Genomic DNA, 20,006 nt, shown 5'->3' on the forward strand with positions numbered 1-20,006 from the left:
ATACATGCATCCCAATATTTATCGCCACTCTATTTGTAATAATCAAGACATGGAAGGAATCTAAATATCTATCCATGGAGGAAAGGATAAAGCAGATTTGGTAAATATATACAATAGAATATTACTCAACCATAAAAATGAAATAATGTCATTTGCAACAACATAGATTATCATATTAAGTGAAGTAAGTCAGAGAAAGACAAATATTATATGATGTCACTTATTATATGTGGGACCTAAAAAATAATGCAAATGATTCACAAAACAGAAACAGGCTCACAGACTTTGAAAAATACCTTATGGTTACCAAAAGGGAAAGGCAAGGGGAGGGATAAATTAGGAGTTTGTGATTAACATATACACACTATTATATATAAAATAGATAACCAACAAGGACCTACTGTACAGCACAAGGAACACTACCCAATATTCTGTAATAACCTATATGGCCAAATAATCCTAAAAAGAATGTAGATTTATGTATATATATAAAACCGAATCACTTTGCTGTACACCTGAAACAAAACATAGTAAATCAACTATACTCCAATATAAAATAAACATTTTATTAAAAAGCTTCTGGGAATTCCCTCATGGCTCAGCGGTTAATGAACCTGACTAGGATCCATAAGGATACGGGTTTGATCCCTGGCCTCATTCAGTGGGTTAAGGATCTGGTGCTGCTGCAGTGTAGGTTACAGGCGTGGCTCAGATCCCAAGTTGCTATGGCTGTGGCCTGGGCTGGCAGTGGAGCTCTGATTCAACCCCTAGCCTGGAAACTTCCATATGCCATGGGTGTGGCCCTTAAAAAGCAGAAAAAAAAATACTGTCTAATATATGTCAAACATATCTAGATATGTATTATACTTTTTCAAAAAACAAGGATACTTATCAAAAATGAATACCCTGATTTAAATGAATATAAATTTCTGATACATGTTAAAAACAAAATTATTGAAAATCATAATTGAAGGAGTAAAAATTTTAAAAAATGAGACCATTTTGGTATTCTATTTTATACTATTGTATATTCACCAATTAAACTTGTAAGTATAATAACTCTTGGCTATATCTAGTATTGGTAATATGTGGGGGGAATAGGAAGTCTCATATAGTGCTGGTGGATATATACATGGGTAAAACTTTTTTGGAGGGCAATTTGACAACATAAAGCAATAACCTAAAACATACAAAATTTTGGATATAATAATTCCACTTCTAGAAGTTAATTCTAAGAAGGATGTACACAGGATTTAGAAATAAGAATATTCATATCTATGTTTTTATATTAACAAAAGATTGCACATAACTTAAAAGTTCAATATTAGAAAATTAGTTCAATAAAATATAGACCCTCCTACAAATGCAGCCATCAAAAATAAAACTGTAGAAAAATACCGAGACATGGAAAGATGATTTTTATATACCATTAAATGAAAAAAGTTACAAGCAGTACTTAGAATATGATTTCATTTTAGACAAAAAATACATATAATACATAATATATATTAATGGCTAGGAAAAAGATATTTTGCACTGGTTACTTCTGGGCTAGATAATTACAGATCATATTCATTTTTTTCTTTTTGCTTCAATTTTTAATTGCTCTACAATGAAGACACATTGCTCTTACAATAAAACTCCAATACAAGTTATTTTTCATAAAATATCAATGCTAAAAACATATAAATGATACTGTGAGAAATATTAGTCTTAGGCCTTAGTGGCCAAAAAATATATTTAACAGAAGACTGCAAAAGTGTTTGGGTGCTATGGGGAGGCCTGAGATGCTGCTGCTCTGAAAATGTGGCCCTGTGGGGTATGCTTGGGCCTGGACATCAAAGGCAGTGGCATGGGTGTTGGCTTTGCCCAGAGCAGTTGGCACAGTTGAGCCTTCCTGCTCAAAGGATAGGTAGAAAACAAGGACAGAAAATTTAGCACCTGCCTTGCCTGGGACAGTGGATTCAGCTAGCCTAGGTCCACCCTGCATGGTCAGGCCTCCACTGGGCCTTTTCCATGTCTATGTCATACAGCAAAGCATGTAAAAGCAGCAGGGGACTCCCCAGTTCCAAGTCTTCATTTACAATACGGGAAGTGAGGCCCAGATGAGCCCATGCACGTGTCACTCCATCAACATTCCATCCTGAATGTTGTAGCAGTGGCTTAAAGTGACATCAATACCAGAGTGTCTGAAAACTAAAACAGCCATTTCTGGAGTAGGCTTCCCCTTCTGGGGAGCTCAACACTCAGAACTTTATGGAGAAGAGTTAGCTCTGACCTATGGCTTAAAAATCCCCAAATCTCCCTTCTCCCTTTCCTCCCATGAAGACATGAGAATCCACGTTCTTGAATTATTGTCCCTGTGCTACAGAATCAGGGAGTTCTTTGAATCTGTTGCAGCCAAATAGCCATGTAGATGAGAGAAATACATACAAAGGAATCTCAACCAGTACTGGCTATAATGGGGTTGGCAAAAGACTTTCATCCTATAGTTCAACTGCCAACGCGAGTGGTGGGAATGTTAACATGAATTCCAAGGTAGAGCCTGGGCTGAGTGAGTGTCATGATTGATTAGGGGTGCCTTGGATGGGGAAGGGGTGATTAACAAGTATCTTTGCCACATATTTCCATTCTGATCTAGAACATCTGTTAGCCTCAAAATAGTGTTTCTTCATTAAATCTCTCCACTACTGATTACACATGCTTACAGAATGTCAGATTGATTTTGTCAAATATTACTTTAACCACATCATTCTCCTACTTAAAAATCCTTTAAAGAGCTCTCCCCATTTCCCACATAGCAATTCTACTTCCATAGCCTAATAATCAAGGTCCTCCACAATTTGATGCTATTGACCATTCTAAATTCTGAGCAACCTTCCATACAATCTCCTCTCTGGCTCTTCTTGTACCCAGAACCCACAATCTGGTCTAAAAGGGCCACCAATGGGAGCCAGGGACGGAAGTCGCCAATGGGACTAACAGATCGGGATGAGCCACTAGCTGGGGAGGTTCAAGATGGAGGGAGGCTATTAGAATGTCTGCAGTAGGGGTTGGAGTCACAGCTGAGTGGACAAACTCTGGTTGAGACTTGCTCCTTCTGAAGGTCTGGTTTCTATTCTAGATCAGCTGCCTGTCCTCAGCTTTAAAGCAATGGGGTTTTACAGCTGTTTCAGAACAGACACCTGATCCATATCCCATACCTTTTAATCTCTGGGCTCATGGCACCTTCCTTATCTTGAGTTCCTGTTTCCTTTGCACCTATTTGAATCCCCACCCTCCATCCTTCAGTGCTCAGCTCCAAAGAATAACAATGAGGTTCTGGTCCATCACAACTGCCCTACTTCTTAAAGTCCTGATGCTTGACATTCCTGAAATCATCTCCACAATTCCTTGTGGATCTGTCCTAGTTCTCTGGTATAGGCAAGACCCTGACATTCACCACTGGAGTCCATTTTGCCCACACAGTTACATTACGGATACTGGTTCATTCAAGTGGAGTGGTCTGAGTGCAAACTAGGGAAGAAGGTGTTTTTTAACTCTTAGATTTAAATACGACTCTGAGTTAACAAAGCACCATAAACTAGGAATGGAATGCAGCAGCATAAAGCACAATAAATTCTATTGTCCATGGCTAAAATAAGACAAAATATTATTTCAGAATAAGGGAGAAAGAAAATAAAGCTATCATAGAAAAATATGAGCAAGTTAAACTTTCCAGCATGCTGAATGGCACCTGAGTGACCTAAGAGTTATTGAACTTGAAAATAAATAACTGCGGTGCATCTTCTAGTGACTGGGCTATGATGAAGAGTTATGACAATTTCTCATAGTGATGGGCCTAAAATAAAAAGTTTACAACATACACATTTAATTTAGAATAAATTCACCATTTGTGTGCCAAAAAAAAGAATCAGCAGCAAGTTTAAATTTCTATGAATTCTGATCAACATGATGTGGAAAACACAACACCAAGTTTGCGTTAAGTTAAAAGAAATAGAATAAGGCTACTCATTACCTGTGTTTTATTTTTACCCAGATCAGAAACAGAGAAATCAGTAGCTTTTCCCTATGCTTATATGCATTCTTTGCTCATTTCAGATAATAAGAAAACTGAAAAGTAATCTTTCTGTAATTACTCTAAAGATAACCAAGCCCTATGGTCATATTAAGTTATCACAAGTATGACTGGGAACCCATTGGCCTCCTGCTCCCTGATAGTGGATGAGAAGAGTAGAGGAACTTTCAACACTGATCCAGGGGAATAATTCTAACTACCACGACAAACATTTGGGGCCATAGATAGAATGGCATTTCCTCCATTTTGTAGGCTGTTTTTTTCCCCAGGCCTTTGAAGGCAGAGGACTTCTTCTTTACCTTGACCATCTCCAGATACATGTTGGAAGGTAGAGGTTGTTATGGCCTCTCCATGATTCTGGGGTGAGAGGTCCAGGGTCTGGATGCCCTTGAACAATTCTCTGCTACAAGAGGGTGCCAGCCATGTGGGCAATAACTTGGCAGAGGTTCCCAATGACAGATGCAGGGAAATTGTACCTGGTAGGGTTATTGAAACACCTTCCTTGTGGAGTCTGTCTGGGTTGGTTTTTGGTCCTACCTACAGAAGGAGGCTTAAACAGACTGCCTGGCTTTGGGGAGGTACTGATATTGCAGTTTTCTCCTTGAAAGCTGCTTATAGCTCTAATTTAGGTAAGATGGGGTCAGGGGATGGTGGTACTGGGATACTATTGGCAAGGGCAGAGGAGGTATAGGAGCTCTTCTTTACTGTATCTGCCTCCAAGCTTTATCTGCCTCCAAGTTTGGGTGTCAATCTGATTGAGAGGAGGACTGTGGCATCAGCCCAGGAGGATTCAGAAAGGAGCCATGTTGGACTCTGGACAAGCTAGAGTCCAGACTAAGAATTGCATTTGCCTCCTCTGGAAAGTCAGCCAAGTTTCCACTGGTGAGTCTGGATAGTGTAGGCAATTTAGTGATTTCCTGTTGGCTACCCCCCAGGGCCGCCTCCCTCCCACCTGCAAGCAGTCACCCATCCATAAATCCTGTCCAGCCCTGGACTTCTGCCGAATGTTCCAGAGGGTTGGACTCACCAAGGAGAGCAGAGTTCCCAGGATCCAGGACCAGCTGTGTTCCCAGAGGAGATGTCAGCACTGAAGGAAGGTTCGGTCCAGTGGCTGAGAGCATGGCCCTGATGTCTTCCAAGTGCACGGGGACGTGGGGGGGATCTGTGAGAAGGCAGATGGTGGATCAGGCAGGTGAAAGTGTGAAGGCTGCATTACGTGGAGAGGGAGAGATGGGCAGGCATGTGTGTCTGTGTGTAAGGCAGGCATTATGATTGGTACCTTTAACATCATTTCTCCTATAGAGAAGGTGTTCCTATCAAGGTGAGTCTGAATTTCAAACATGATATTTGATGCCTGAAACAGTAAGATCTGTAGCAAGTATCAGACATGTTGATTCCTGGAGTTCCTTACTGAATACCACTTTATACCATGTCACTCTATAAATGTGTAGGTAAATTAAACTGTATTATAAAGACATTTTAAAAAAGCCAACACTTCTCCAGCATTTACTATACACCAGGTCCTGTGCTAAAAGTATTTTTCATTCCTTTTTTTCATTTAACTCTTATAATATCCTTTAGAGGGAGGTGCTTTGTCTTCACAGATCAGAACATACCACAGGAATTTATTTAAAAGGATCCTATGAGTGGCTTTTTCTATGAAGAAAAGGGTCCAGCTATGAGGTTGGAATGTGCTTTGTGGTCTAGTACAGATAGGATCATATAAGCCCGACAAGGATGATTTATTATTCAAAATATTTAAGGAGTCAGGGCTGATGTCATCAGGAATCATAGACCTAAAAGTGACAAAAATGGGTAATACAGTGGCTTGGTTATTAGTTCTGCTGAACGAATAAAGAGGGAAGCACCTGCTAAACCTAGTGGCAGGAAGATCCCAGATTCTCCAGGGGTGGGAGAGGAGCAAAATTCTGCTCCCCTCTCCCCCCTTTTGCCCTCTTGCAGCACTGCCATTACCACTCCAAGGCCAATTACCACCTTTTTCTCTAAAGCATTTGCTGAAGTTGAAGGAGAAGCAGAAATGTTGTCCTTATAATTGATGGCCATTTCAACAGTATTCATTGAGGGCCTACTGAGTAGTTGTCACTTTCTTCAGTACTTGTTAGGGATGGCCAATAAATAAGTGGTGCCTGAATCTAGTTCAGAAACATTCTGTCTACTCTGCTTTTGACCACAAAAGACTATCACATACAGAAAACAATGATGAATCTCATATATACACATATACACCTGTATACAAATTATACACATATAAAAATTAAAAATTATAAAGATATTTTATATATATTCTATATAATTTAAAATATTCTTTATATGGAATATGGTAAGATCATCATGATTAGATTCAGAAACTTGATTTGAGCTGTAGCTCCTTCATTCACTAACTTGGGCAACTGACTTAATTCCTCTAAGCCTTAGTTTCCTCATCCATAAAATGATGAAAAAACTCATTATTTCCTAAGTCTCTTTTTACTCTTAAATGCCATGAATTTAGGAATTGATAGTGACAGTTTATTCAAACCTAGACTCTCTTCCTCTGGTCCTTTTTAGTATCCCCTCAAAAATACTGAAGTTGGGGAGTTGCCGTCATGGCGCAGCGGAAATGAATCCGACTAGGAACCATGAGGTTGTGGGTTTGATCCCCGGCCTCACTCAGTGGGTTAAAGATCTGGTGTTGCCATGAGCTATGGTGTAGGTCACAGACACAGCTCAGATCTAGCATTGCTGTGGCTGTGGCATAGGCTGACAGCTACAGCTTTGATTAGACCCCTAGCCTGGGAACCCCCATATGCCACAGGTGTGGCCTTAAAAAGACAAAAGACAAAAAAAAATTGAAGTTGAATATTGAAATGGAATTCCCTGAGGAAAATTAAAATTGAATATTTGTTCAAGAATAATAAAATTCAAGAAGCCAAATGGGGAGGTTATGCCCCATCTTCAAAGCCATCCATCTTTCTCAGCCAAAAGTCAGCCCTTCCTAATGTCCTTACAGCATCTGTCATAAGTTTCTTCTTTAGGGCATGTCCAGTTGATCTTCCAAGGGAAACTGTAACTTCCCAAAGGACAGAAGTCATCTCTTGTATTTATCCTAAAGTTATTCATGGGACTTGGAGGCAACACTTAATGAATATTCATCTGGTGGCTATACAAGTACCATGAACGAAAGTTGGCTTCATGACACCACAAGTCTCCATGTTACAGGTTAAGTCATAGGCCTTGGCATGAAACCTGTTTTACACATGAAACATCTCTTAAAAATTAAGCCCCCTTTTTGGGCTGATTGAAAAAAATGAAACATAACTCCTATATGCATAAAGTACCATAAAAGCTAACAAACTCTGATGACTCAGCCAAGACTTCTGATTGAGGAAAGCCCCCAAGTTAAGGAATATAAATAGTGATTTTTTTCCCCCTATTCAATTTGATTAAAATAGGAAGATGTCATGCTCTTCAAATGCCACATTCATGGGCACACTGAATCAGAGTTGGAATGCTGCAGAACTGGCTCCCAGAATGTACACACTTCATTGGTGGAGCCTCAGCAGTGGCTATGCAGCCTTTGCTTTCATCTCTCTTAGCAGAGGTGACAAGGAAGGGTTATTAGGGAGGCAAAATCCACAGTAAGCACCATAACTCAGTGTGGGGCAATAGTCCCTGGGCCCTGAGCTCTGGACTAGCAGCTCAGCCAGATGAAATCCAACACAAAACAAATGACATCCTTCACGGAGCTGATTTTCTGCGGCTTCCTAAGATGACTAGCAGTTTATGCAGCCACTGGTGAGAGGAAAACCCATCTGGGCCTCTCTGAAATCTGAGTGGGCAGGGACTAGACCCTACGCTTTGATAAATCATCAATTTGGGGTTGTGAAAATATGAGTATAAAGTTTACTTATTTTTCCCTGCAGAAGCCCATAATATATGTACGGGTATGTACACGTGGTGTGTAATTATTCATATTTCTCACATTTTCCTTTTTTACTTTTGCTAAGAATGATGGCTTTCTCTTAGTGAGAGAGCTAACATAAAGGCTCTAATAAATGCTTTTTTGAAAAACCTAAGACAAAGGCAAGCTTCTTTATCCCATCCCACCGTTTCCCAGACTCCACAGGGAAGAGAAGCAGAGAGTCCTAATCCAGGGGAGCAAAATGTTTAGGTTGGAACATGGCTGAGTCCAGCCCTGGGTATCAGTGAGTGTTGAATGCGGTCCTGGTAACTGTGGTCATTTTTATTGTTTATTTATTTATTTACTTTAACATTTTATTCTTTATTATAGTTGATTTACAGTGTTGAGCCAATATCTGCTGTACAATATAGTGGCCAGTCATATACATTCTTTTTCTTTTCTTTTCTTCCTTTATTTTTTTGTCTTTTTGCCTTTTCTAGGGCCGCCTCCCATGGCATATGGAGGTTCCCAGGCTAGGGGGCTAATCGGAGCTGTGGCCGCCGGCCTACACCACAGCCACAGCAACGCGGGATCCAAGTTGTGTCTTCGACCTACACCACAGCTCATAGCAACCCCAGATCCTTAACACTGAGCAAGCCCAGGGATCGAACCCGCAACCTCATGGTTCCTAGTCGGATTTGTTAACCACTGCGCCACCACAGGAACTCCTACATTCTTTTTCTCATATTATCTTCCATCATGGTTTACCCCAAGAGACTGGATATAGTTCCCTGTGCTGTATAGCAGGACCTCATTGCTTATCCATTCTAAATGTAATAGTTTACATCTATTAACCCCAAACTTCCTGTCCATCCCAGTTCCTCCCCACATCCCTCTTGGTAACCCCCATGGCAATAAGTCTGTTCTCCATCTGTGAGTCTGTTTCTGTATAACTGTTGTTATTTTTAAATAAGTATTTTATGCCAGGTGCTGTGTTGGGCTCTTAAATCAGGGGTCATCATGTTTGGGGGTACTATAGTCTGAATGTTTGTGTTCCCCCAAATTAATATGTTGATAATCCTAACCCCCTCAAGGTATTAAAATTAGGAGATTGGGTCTTTGGGAGGTGACTAGGTCATGAGAGTGGAGCCCTCATGGTGGGGATAAGTGCCCTCATAAACGAGACCCCAGAGAGCTGGCTCATCTCTTCTGCCATACAAGAACATGGCCAGAAACCATCATTCTGCAGTCAAGTAGAGGGCCTTTGTCAGAGCCCAACCATGTGGGCACCTGGATCCTGCATTTCCTGTCTCTAGAACTGAGAGGAACAAAATTTTGTTTATAAGCCCCCAAGTCTGTGGTATTTCACTAGAGCAGCTGGAACTAACTAAGATGGGAGTACACATATGGACTTGAGGTGGACAAGGCTATGAACTTCCTGAAATTGTATGAAAAATTTAGCATTTACAAGTTTTTCTGGACAAGGTAATCTATAGTTTTCTTCTGGTTCTCAAAGAAGTTCTTAACACAGATGGAATAGTTCTTAACCCAGAGGTTCTTAACACAGAAGCAGTATTTCTATTCCCTCTATTTGCCACCCCCTACCCCTAATATGGGCAATCTTTGTTTCACAGACTTCTACACAGAGACCAGCATCTAAGTTTTAGTAAGGTTACATGACTGGCCCAAGGTCACACAGTGAGTAAGCAGTAGAGCAGGCTTCAAACTAATGTCTGCTTGGTCAGCTTGGCCCCAAGGTCTGTGCTCTTTCTACTGGAAGGCCCTAAGGTCGGGAGAAGGGAAGGGATGTTGATTTCACCTTTATGCACTTAATTTCACTTAACTGGATCAGGAACAGGAGGAGGTGGAAGGTGGGTTGGACAGTCACCTCCAGGGGGGTCCCCCGGGGGGGTGGCCAATGTCAGGGTGTTTACCTAGGATCAGTAGCTGGGTGTTCTCAGTTAGCTCCCCATGCAGATTGGCCGCCCTGCAGGAGTACAGACCCTGGTCTGAGGAGGAGACGGCTGTGAGCAGCAAGGAGCCCTCATGCAGATGGTGAGGGGAGCCCAGTTTGCTTTTATTCCTGAACCAAGTGACTTCAGCTTCAGGCACACCTAGGAGGAAAAAAAAATAAACTCATCTGCTGATATATTCAGGTGACCCTGGAGGCTTTATGGCCCTTCTGTGGGCCCACCCCAGGGCTACTCTGCAGGAAGCATCTGCCTGGGCGTCTTCTACTAGGCTTCAGCCAAACTAAATAATGCCTTCAACTTTTCAGCTGTCTGGGGAATCTTTTGCCTCTTAAAACTTAGACTGATGAGGCAGGAAGAGAGAGGTTGGTTAAAAGAAGAGGAAGCAGTCAGCTGGGAGAGGGTACTTGCCAGGGTGGAAAGAGTGTACTCAGATTCTTGGGAGACAACAGCTAAGAACCAAACCTATTCATCAGTGGAAATGAATGACAACCGCAGGAAACAAACATGATGTTGAATAAAAAAGAGCCAGACACAAAAGAGTACACATTTTTTAGAAAGCTATGATTTCCTTTCTGAAAGTGGAAAACAAAAACTGGTAACATCTGTCTCTGTTCCCAGTAGTCAGAGTGGGGGTTCCTCTGAGAGACTGGGATGGACTGGGAGAGGTTGTTAACTAAGAGTGGGGACAAAGAGCTTAGCCACTAGTAATCCTCTCTTTCTTGACCTGGGGGCTGGTTTGGTGGGCTTGGGGCCTTTATGATATGGGCACTTTCTGTATAAATATTATACTTCAATAGGAAGTGAAAAGCTATAAAATGTTAAAATATTCATGAACCAGACAAAAGAAAGCTGCTAGTTCCTTACCAAGTTGACACTCTATGTAGAAAGTAAGCCTGGAATTTTTGAAGCCTAGGTATTTTCTTGGAAGAAGAGAACATGGAACTATGGTATCAGTAGCACCATAGAAAAAGGAAGACAAAAAGAAAATACTCTGATCTCTCCTCAATCTAAGTTTATTGGTGCAAGAGAGAGCTGGGAAGAGTGTGTATGTGTATGGATTGGGATGGGGTTCCTGACTTTGGAAGCCAGGCTCTGTCCTCTAGGATGGTTATGGACTAAATGTTTGCATGCTCTGCAAATCCATATGTTGAAGTCCTAACCACCCCCAGTGTGATGCTGTAAGGAGGTGGGGCTTCTGAAGATTTTTTAGGTTTAGGAGTTCGCTTTGTGGCTTAGTGGTTAACAAACCCAACTAGGATCCATGAGGATGCGGGTTTGATCCCTGGCCTCGCTCACTGGGTTGGGGATCTGGCATTGCCATGAGCCGTTGTGTAGGCAGCTGTAGCTCTGATTTGACTCCTAGCCTTAGAACTTCCATATGCTACAGGTGGTGGCCCTAAAAAGCAAAAAAAAAAAAAAATTTTTTTTAGAATTTTAGATGAGGTCATGATGAGGGAGGCAGTCCTTGTAATGGGATTAGTGCCCTTAAAAGAAGAGCTAATGTTTGTTCTCCCCATCACAAACCCCACTCCCATTGTGTGAGGACAAAGCAAGAAGACAGCTGTCTGCAAGCCAGGAAGAGTCCTCATCAGGAATCAAATGGCCTGGCACCTTGATCTTGGAATTCCCAGCCTCCAGAACTATGAGAAACAAACTTCTTTTTAAGCCACAAAAATGTCTATGGCATTTTGCTATACAGCCTGAATGGACTAAGAAAAGGGACTGGCCTTAACTCCTGAGGGAGTTTCCTTGTGGTTGACATGCTGGTAGGCAAGCCTTCAGAGATGGTCTGTATGGAGGCTCCACAGGAGGCCAAGCATTGAGTGAGCTGAGAGAAAGTATGTGCATTAATTCACAGGTCTCCAGGGAGTGTAAAGCTCCATCCTTTGCACGATCTAGCTTGTTGACTCAGCTCACATTTGCTCATAAACCTGGATATGTATCCAGGGCAGGTTTAGAATGTCAAATCCATGTAAATGGGGTCACAGGGGTACTCAAGAGTCAGAGCATTAGTCCTGTGCTTTTCTTGAGTTGGGGATGGATTCTGCTCTTGGATCAAGGGCAGTGTGATCCTTCCTGGGAAGCCTGCTGTTGAGAATGCAGATGCCTTCAAGGAGTTACCTATGTACCTGTTGTCTGTCCTTCATGAATAGGATTTACCCACAGTCTACTCTGTAACAGCCAGACATCATTATGGCTTATCATAATAATCATAATTATGCTCATTATGGCCCCATAAGCACTTGCTGTTCCCAAGCTCTGAGTGGCAGGAAATGGGGGTGGGGTGCAAGGGTGCTCTCATGTTCCCTTGCTAACTGTGAGCTAACTTGTGTGGGTGTCACTTGTGCCCTGCTGCCTCAGGTGGGGTCTCCAGTGGTGGATGGTAGCCCAAGAGATTTGGCCAATCTGTAGGGTTTCTTCCTATTAGTAGGGAACAGAAGAATGATTCTCTGTTCCCCTCTTTTGTTCAGATTACCCATAATTCAATGTGAATGACTAGGGACTGGCAGGAGGGCTGGAGGAAGGAGGCAGGGCTGATGAATGGAGTGGGAGAACTGGACACTGCTTCCCTGTCCCATCACGGAGAGGAACACACCATGAGACTTGATGCTCAAGTGTAAGAAAGGGGCCAGGCTGGCACTGTCTCTGAATATACCCAGAGAAAAGATGCAGGTGAAAGGCAGAGAAGCTGACTTTTCATTGCAGCACCACTAGGGAGAGCAAGAACATCACAGTGCCTGGCTATGCCAGCTTGGACTTTGGGCCCTGAGGTCTGTTTTCGTGTTGGAAAAAGAAAAAATTCCACGGTATTCAGGAGAAAGCCTCTGAAAAATAAGTTGAAGGAAACCCTCCCAGTCATTTCACTCCTGAAAATGCAAGGAAAAATGAGATCCTACAAACCACCTTCTGCAAGGATTCACCCCCTTCCCCTTGCCATGAACTGCTCACACATAGGACTTTTTGCTGGCACCTCCCTTGCAGAAAGGCTGTGGGTAGCAAGCACACAGTCCCTCATAGGAACTGAGATTACTCTAGAGTGAGGAGGCAGAGTAAGAGAACTGGACTAATGGGCCATCAGTTCCACCAGCCAAAGCATGATGACCAAGTGAATGGTGGGGGTAAATGCTCACTCCATGATGGTGACTGTGCATCTCCAGAGCCAACACTTGTGGTGCTTTCTCTGTGTGTTACATGGAGAGCTCATGCAGCAAAACTTGATCCTTCTCTGGTTTGGGCCTGTGCTCCTGTAAGGCACCCAGAAGTAGAGACAGGGATGGCCAGAAAGAGGAAGAGGAGGAGGGAGAGGGCCCAAGGATGGAGAGGGTTCCATTTCCTTCTTTCTTTGCCTCATGCCCTCAGGAAATCAAGTCTGCTTAACAGGACACAACAGGGTTTTTATGGGAGAAATGGAAATGGTTCAGGATAACAAAGGGTAGAAGGAAGTGGCCTTCAGTTTCTGCAAAACTGGAACCGTAGAAGTGACAGCAGTGCCCATGGAAGACAAGTGATGTTGAATCATTTTTTATTACATATATTAGCAAATATCTCTTAGATTCACTCTAACAGGGACCTGCATTGTGAGCTTGCCAATGGAGGTGGAGTTGCTGGTGTCCCATTTGGGGGGATTCCTTCCTGGAATCAGTACCTTAAGCAGAGAAATGGCACCAAAACGATACTTTGGAATGACTGGCTTGGATATATTACAAAGTTGGAATAAAGGAAGAGGAAAAAGAAATGAGGCATCATAGAGCTATTTTTTTCTTCTTCTCTCAAGAGATGATAATGATGCTTCCAAAAATACCACCAGACCTCATATATGCCAGAGTTCTGTGAAAACATACCATATACACATGCATAATGCTGATATTCACAATACTTAGATATTGGGAATGCACCAAGGTCAGGAGCTATGCCAAAATAACCTGAACATACCAGAGGGAGAAAGAACTTTTATTGATTATGTGCAAAAGCCAAACAATTAATAAACATAATTAGTCATTTTTCACAAAATCCTATATAGCATTTTTAACCATTTAACTGATGAGGAAATCTATTTCAGGTGACATTAGTTTGGATCCCTGAATGATTACATGGGGACAGAGTCCCTATATCCCTCTCCTCTCTACCTCATGGCCAACTAGTGACCTACAAATGGCTGGTGGGGAATCCAAACTCAGATACATTTCATGCCACAAATCCCCATCCTAACAAGTACACGATGCTGCCTGCCATTATACCAATCTACCTCCTTAGAGAAGATCTGAATTGCTTCACTATTATTTCTGGTGTAAAACCTTAAAAATTTTCTACTTTCAGAATTAATTTCTGCTGTAATTGTAATACCAAGGTTATTGTTAGAAGAGAACTTTCTAGAATCTATATGTGCTGGCTTTGTTAGTGATCTTCTTGGTGAAAAGCTTGGTCAGGTTGTGAAAGTTTTTCCCCTAGCCTGTTGTGATGTGGCAGCACATTCTACGGAAAGAAATGTCTAAAAAATGACAGAAAATACATTCTACCACAGAATGAAGTTCAAAGCTATGCTGTTGTCAAGTTACTAGGATAGGCTCCATGCTCTGGACTCCCTGGTATGATGTGTGTCTAACAGAGGAAGGAAAAGGATCTGCCTTACTTTCCCTCTTCCTGGAAAATCTTATCAACAACACAATTTACTCCCTGCTGCTTGAAAGGATTAATAAATGACTGCAGTCATAATGGGTTGTAGTTGATATGATTATAAGGATTAGTGCCTTTAATCTCCACTGAGCTGCCAGGTAGGGTGATGCTATAATATTCTTTTTTAAATCCCAGACAGGATATTCTGAAAGGATATTCTGAAAGGTGCACTTTGACACAAGTTCTAGAAGCTTCTTCAATAGCTTGATGCAAGACCAGGAAAGGAGACAGTAACTTCAGTGTCATCCTTGGCAATTATTCTCATGAATCATGGAAGTCTAGAAAGGCGGTTTTCAGCCTTTTATATTTCTCCACCCTGACTGGGGCAGACACTGAGAATAATGTCTTTTTCCTTGGTACCCAGTCAGGCTACATTTCTCAACATCCCATGTAGTTGTGAGTGGCCATGTGTCTAAGAAGGAATGTGAGAAGTAGTGGTGTGTTCTACTTCTAGGTGTGGCTCTTAAAACCTTCTCAACTAGTCTCTAAGCTTTGTGTTTCCCCTTTCCTAGTTGACAAGGTAGAGAGAACCTCCAGGGAGACCTTAGAAAGCATGTATACAAAATAACAGAACCACCAATGTTCCGTGACACTGAGTGATTTTCTGGGGCAGATCCTCTCCAGCTGACCAGGAACAGTCTTTGGAGTCCTAAGTAGGCAGTAATAAACTTCTACTGTGTTTGTCATTATACACCTGGAGGTTTACTTGTTACCAGAATCTAGCTTCCCTAGTGAATACCCTGTCCATTGTTGACTTCTCAACTAGTTATTTCTATATGGCTATTCCTAACAATTTTATCTCCTAGGTCAGCCTTCAAAGGCTTCCCTTGTTCCAAATGGTACCATAATATATAAAATCCTGTAAGATCTAGTCCTTGCCTACTCTCTTCCACCTCCCAGCCACATGCCATATCACTCTCTTCTCTGCTTTCCACACCATATAGCCATACAGCCATACTTCATTCCTTCAGAGGAACATGCTTTCTACCTCAGGTCCCTTGCATATCCTGTTCCCAATGACTGAAACACTCCCTCCTCCCCCAACCCTTTATCTCCCACTTAATTTTCTGAATTATCCTCAACTAGAGAACAAGTATGGGAGTGGTATAATGAATTAGATCACTTTGTTAAAGAAAAAGCCTCATCCTACTCATTGCTTAATTCTTTTTATGCTTTAGGTTGGGAAGAATTTGTAAGGCTGTATTTTGCATGTTGGAAGCATATGCATGCAAAAAGTTACATAGTAAAAAACTGCTAACAACTCAAACATGTAAGAACATGAGTTATTCTATGTAAATTATGTAATCTTCTTAAAATATACTATTATATAGCCATTAAAATTATGTCCCAGGAGAGCCATAAAAGACATTTGCAACATCAAAGTAAAAATAGTTTCTTTTGCAATTTAGCATTACAGCTGTCACTATTTTGACTAGAGGTTTAGCCCAAGAATGATTTCTTTGTCCACTAAATTCGCAGACCAACAGTTTAATCAAAAGCAGGCTCTTTCCCATCTATGTTGAATAAAAATCTTGTTTAATCAAAAGGCATAAAGACAGAGACACACTAATTTATTTTAGTTAACAATGATTAATACAAATGGTTCTATGAATAAAAATAAAAACAAAGAATATCAGATAGTGCATGGCCAGGCAAAAACTGGATTTCACTATCAGGTCACCAAGAATGAGTCTTTGAATGAAGTTGGGAGACATGGCCATAGGCAGCATGGAAGAGTTGACCAGAGCTGGTCCGACTGTCCTGGTTTCCTCATGATAGCTATTTCTCTATCTGGATTCCTGTTCTCTCAATCTTCTCCAAAGGCCCAATTCCTTGTTTTGCTACCCTTGGCTTCCCTTTTTTTCAGTGTGGTCCATCATATTTCCAGTTGGTGTTCTCTCTCTAAGGTGTATGTTCCTAGTTGTCAGGTGGAGAGTAGATGGTCTTGCACAAAGGACCCTGCTTCCACCATCAGTCTCTGTACGGAGAGGCAACTCATTCATGGGAAGCCCTGTCAGAGGTTTTGTCCTATGTCCTATCTGGGAGTACAGAGTCTGAAGGGATTTAGTTCTAGAAGCTTTCACTGATGAGACTGGATGCCTAGGCCAAGGGAAGCTTTACCAAGAAGCAGCTAATGTAAGATCACAGAGACAGATTTAGATTTCTGGTTTCCTGGAGCTATCAGAACATTCCAGAGAAAACCAGACCTGGCTGTTCTTTGGAAACAACATGCTTTAGATTAAGACCCTCCTCCTCCTTATTCTAAAGTGGGTTCTTTCTGGCCTGATAAATCACAAGGAGATCTCCACTGATGGGACTGAGATCTAACATGAAGAAACCTCCAAAGCAGGGGGCATCAAGGCCTGTCCTTTCTGCAGACAGGGTATGACTAGGGAACCCTTGTTTGGGTGCCACAGTGTTACCAGAGTTATGCCAAGTCCTTGCTTCAAACCTGCCAAGCCCCACCTTTAGCAGGATTTACCATAAATCTTTAAGTCACAAAGTCTGGAGGTAAGAAAGGAAGCTATAGAGAGAAAGAGACGAACAAAAACCAGATGGAAACGGCCGGTACAAAGATGGTGACAAATCTGACTGCCAACAGACCCTAAAACTCATTATATGCTAATATTACTACAAAAGCATGACTGTAAATTAAGGACCAAGAAAAGGTAAGAAAAGATAGCACCCTATTGCCTCAGAAAGCCCTGCCCCTTCTCCTATAGACTAATGCATATGCCTCCCCGTCATTAACCTCACTCCTCCTTTACATTTTCAAAGCAAATCCTTCTTACCAAGTGGGTGAGAAATGGATCTGTAACAAATTTCTGCTTTTTCGTACTTTGGCCATTGAATAAAGCTTGTACCACATGGATCTCAGCTTTAGTTTTGTGCTTTGGCTATGAGAACCCAAATGAAAAAGTACATTTTCCTGCTGAAGCAGAGGGCTTTGGCCAGGCTAGGGTCCAAGGTTTACACATTTGATGACAGCAGTATGGTATATCTGATGAGGACAGCAATCAGGGGACTGTCACTGGGCCTGAGCTCAAGAGCCATCCACTTCTTTGCATGTGGGAGTGAAAAAAACTGTAGGTAGACGTCACGAGCTAGGAGTTCACACGAAGGGAGAATTGGTAGCTGAGCTCTGTTCCATTTTATGTGGATGGGGTTTTATTTATTTATTTATTTGGCCAAGCCTGCGATATGCAGAAATTCTGGGGCAAGGGACTGAACCTGAACCACAGCAGTGGCCCGAGCCACAGCAGTGAAGGTGGATCCTTAACCCACTAAGCCACCAGGGAACTCCTGTTTTTAAATTGAAGGTAAATACCTTTATGGAGAACACACTCCTACCTTCTTTGTTCCTTCGTCCTCCACTTCCTTGTGACTTTCTGGTCCCTAAAGGCCTCTGAGTTTGCAAGGCCTTCCCAAGGCAATGCCTAAATCACTCTCCTCACAGCACTGACTCTTTGCACTAATGACTCCTATCCACTTCTGATGTGAGTAAGCTGTAGGTTCCTGTTGGTCTCATCCCTGCCCTCTACCCCGGAGCTTTTCACCACCACTGCTACAAGTTCTGCCCCCAGAACGTCTCCTCTAAACAACTTATGATGGTTTTTTTTTTTGGTCTTTCTAGGGCCACAATGGTGGCATATGGAAGTTCCCAGGCTAGGGGTCTAGTCAGAGCAGCAGCTGCTGGCACACACCATGGCTCACCACAACTCTGCATCCTTAGCCCACTGAGTGAGGCCAGGAATCAAACCCACATCCTCATGGATACTAATCAGGTTTGTCACTGCTGAGCCACAATGGGAACTCCTACGATCACTTCCTAACTGGCCTCTCTGTCCCAATATTTCTTTTTCAATCCGTTTTATGCAGTACACGGCCCCTTAATGTTACTGTCAACTTGCCTTTGTCTGAACTCCCCATCCAAATGTTCAATCTTGCATGGCACAGTTGCAACCCACATTGTGAAAGCCTAGGGTCTTCCACCCATCTCTGCTGCATGGGCACTAGCCAGACCAAAGTGAACACTCCGTTAGAGTCTGCCTGGAGGCATCTCTACTTTCATGAATTTTTTCACAGCCTTTCATCCACTTGGAATACCCTTTACCCCAACATGGGGCATGCTCACATTCTATCAGTATACAAGGCTAAGACTCAAAACCACCTCTTCTCACTCATCTTTTTCAGTTCTGCTCCTCTAAACTTGGGCAGTATTTTTCACTAGCAGAGTGACTAAGGCTCATGCTTTAGTTTTCCTACAAACCCCAAATCCCTGAAGGCAGAATTTGTACTTATCTTTTCGTCCCCCAACCTAGCTCAGGGCTCCATTAATATCTGAACAAAAGAATTCACGTATGAATGCATTTCTTACCTGCAACTTGGCAGTTAATAGTCACGTTGACTCCTCGCACTGTTTTGATGGTGCTTCCGACATCGACTGTGATGGCAGGCTCCTCTGTGTTGATCACTGTCCCTCGGGATGTTTTCACTAGTGGTTTTCCTGAGGGTGAGAAGGAACGTGACATTTTATTAGATGGTAGCTGTGGGCATTCCCTTGAGACATGAGATGACCTACAATGGACAAGGGATGTACCCAGGCTTTTTCTACTGACCATGTATTCTTTTGAAGATATTGTAATTTTCAATGTAAAAATCAGCTGGCCACCCACCCACAGAATTATCAGAAGAACAAGGATAGAAGGATCTGAGGAGAAATCCTGGTATCCAACAACTTGGGGGGATTAGTGCATCTCATTAAATTAACAAATGATCTAATACATTCTATTTTTATGAGTGTAAAGTGTTGGAGATAATTGTAGATTCACATGAAGTTGTATGAAATAACACAAAGTAATCCTGTGTACCCTCTACTCAGTTTTCCCCAATGGTAAGCTCTCACAAAACCAGAGTATGGTATCATAACCAGGTTACTGACACTGAAAAAGATAAGCTATAAATATCTCTCATGCTGCCCCCAGCCCTGTCTTAATCCTTTAGCAGCCATTAATTTGTTTTCCATTTTCAAAAATTTTGTCACTTCAAGAAAGTTTCATAACTGGGATCATACAGAATAGAACTTTTTTGATTGGCTTTTTAAAAAATGTTTTTTATTATAGTTGATTTACAATGTTCTGTCCATTTCTGCTGTATAGCAAAGTGATCCAGTCATATATACATACCTTTTTTTACAATGTCCTCCATCATGTTCCGCCAGAAGTGATTAGATATAGTTTCCTGTGCTATACAGCAAGATCTCTTTGCTTATCCACTCCAAATGTAATAGTTTGCATATGCTAACACCAAGCTCCCAGACTATCCCACTCCCTCTCCTTCCCCCTTGGCAACCACAAGTCTGTTGTCCATGTCCATGTGT

General features: G+C 42.0%; 1 protein-coding gene across 1 annotated transcript in view; it reads right to left on the reverse strand.

Moving 5' to 3' along the window:
- Positions 1-20,006, reverse strand: part of ADAMTSL1 (ADAMTS like 1) — a 452,838-nt gene that overhangs the window by 90,225 nt on the left and 342,607 nt on the right. The window contains exons 21-23 of the mRNA XM_047767602.1: positions 19,005-19,133; positions 9,914-10,093; positions 5,106-5,240 (exon numbers count right to left, since the gene is read on the reverse strand). Of these exons, the coding sequence (XP_047623558.1) occupies positions 5,106-5,240; positions 9,914-10,093; positions 19,005-19,133 (444 nt within the window). The remainder of the gene's footprint in view (positions 1-5,105; positions 5,241-9,913; positions 10,094-19,004; positions 19,134-20,006) is intronic.

The sequence above is a fragment of the Phacochoerus africanus genome, chromosome 2 (genome assembly GCF_016906955.1).
Source record: "Phacochoerus africanus isolate WHEZ1 chromosome 2, ROS_Pafr_v1, whole genome shotgun sequence".
In the NCBI taxonomy this organism is placed as follows: Eukaryota; Metazoa; Chordata; class Mammalia; order Artiodactyla; family Suidae; genus Phacochoerus; species Phacochoerus africanus.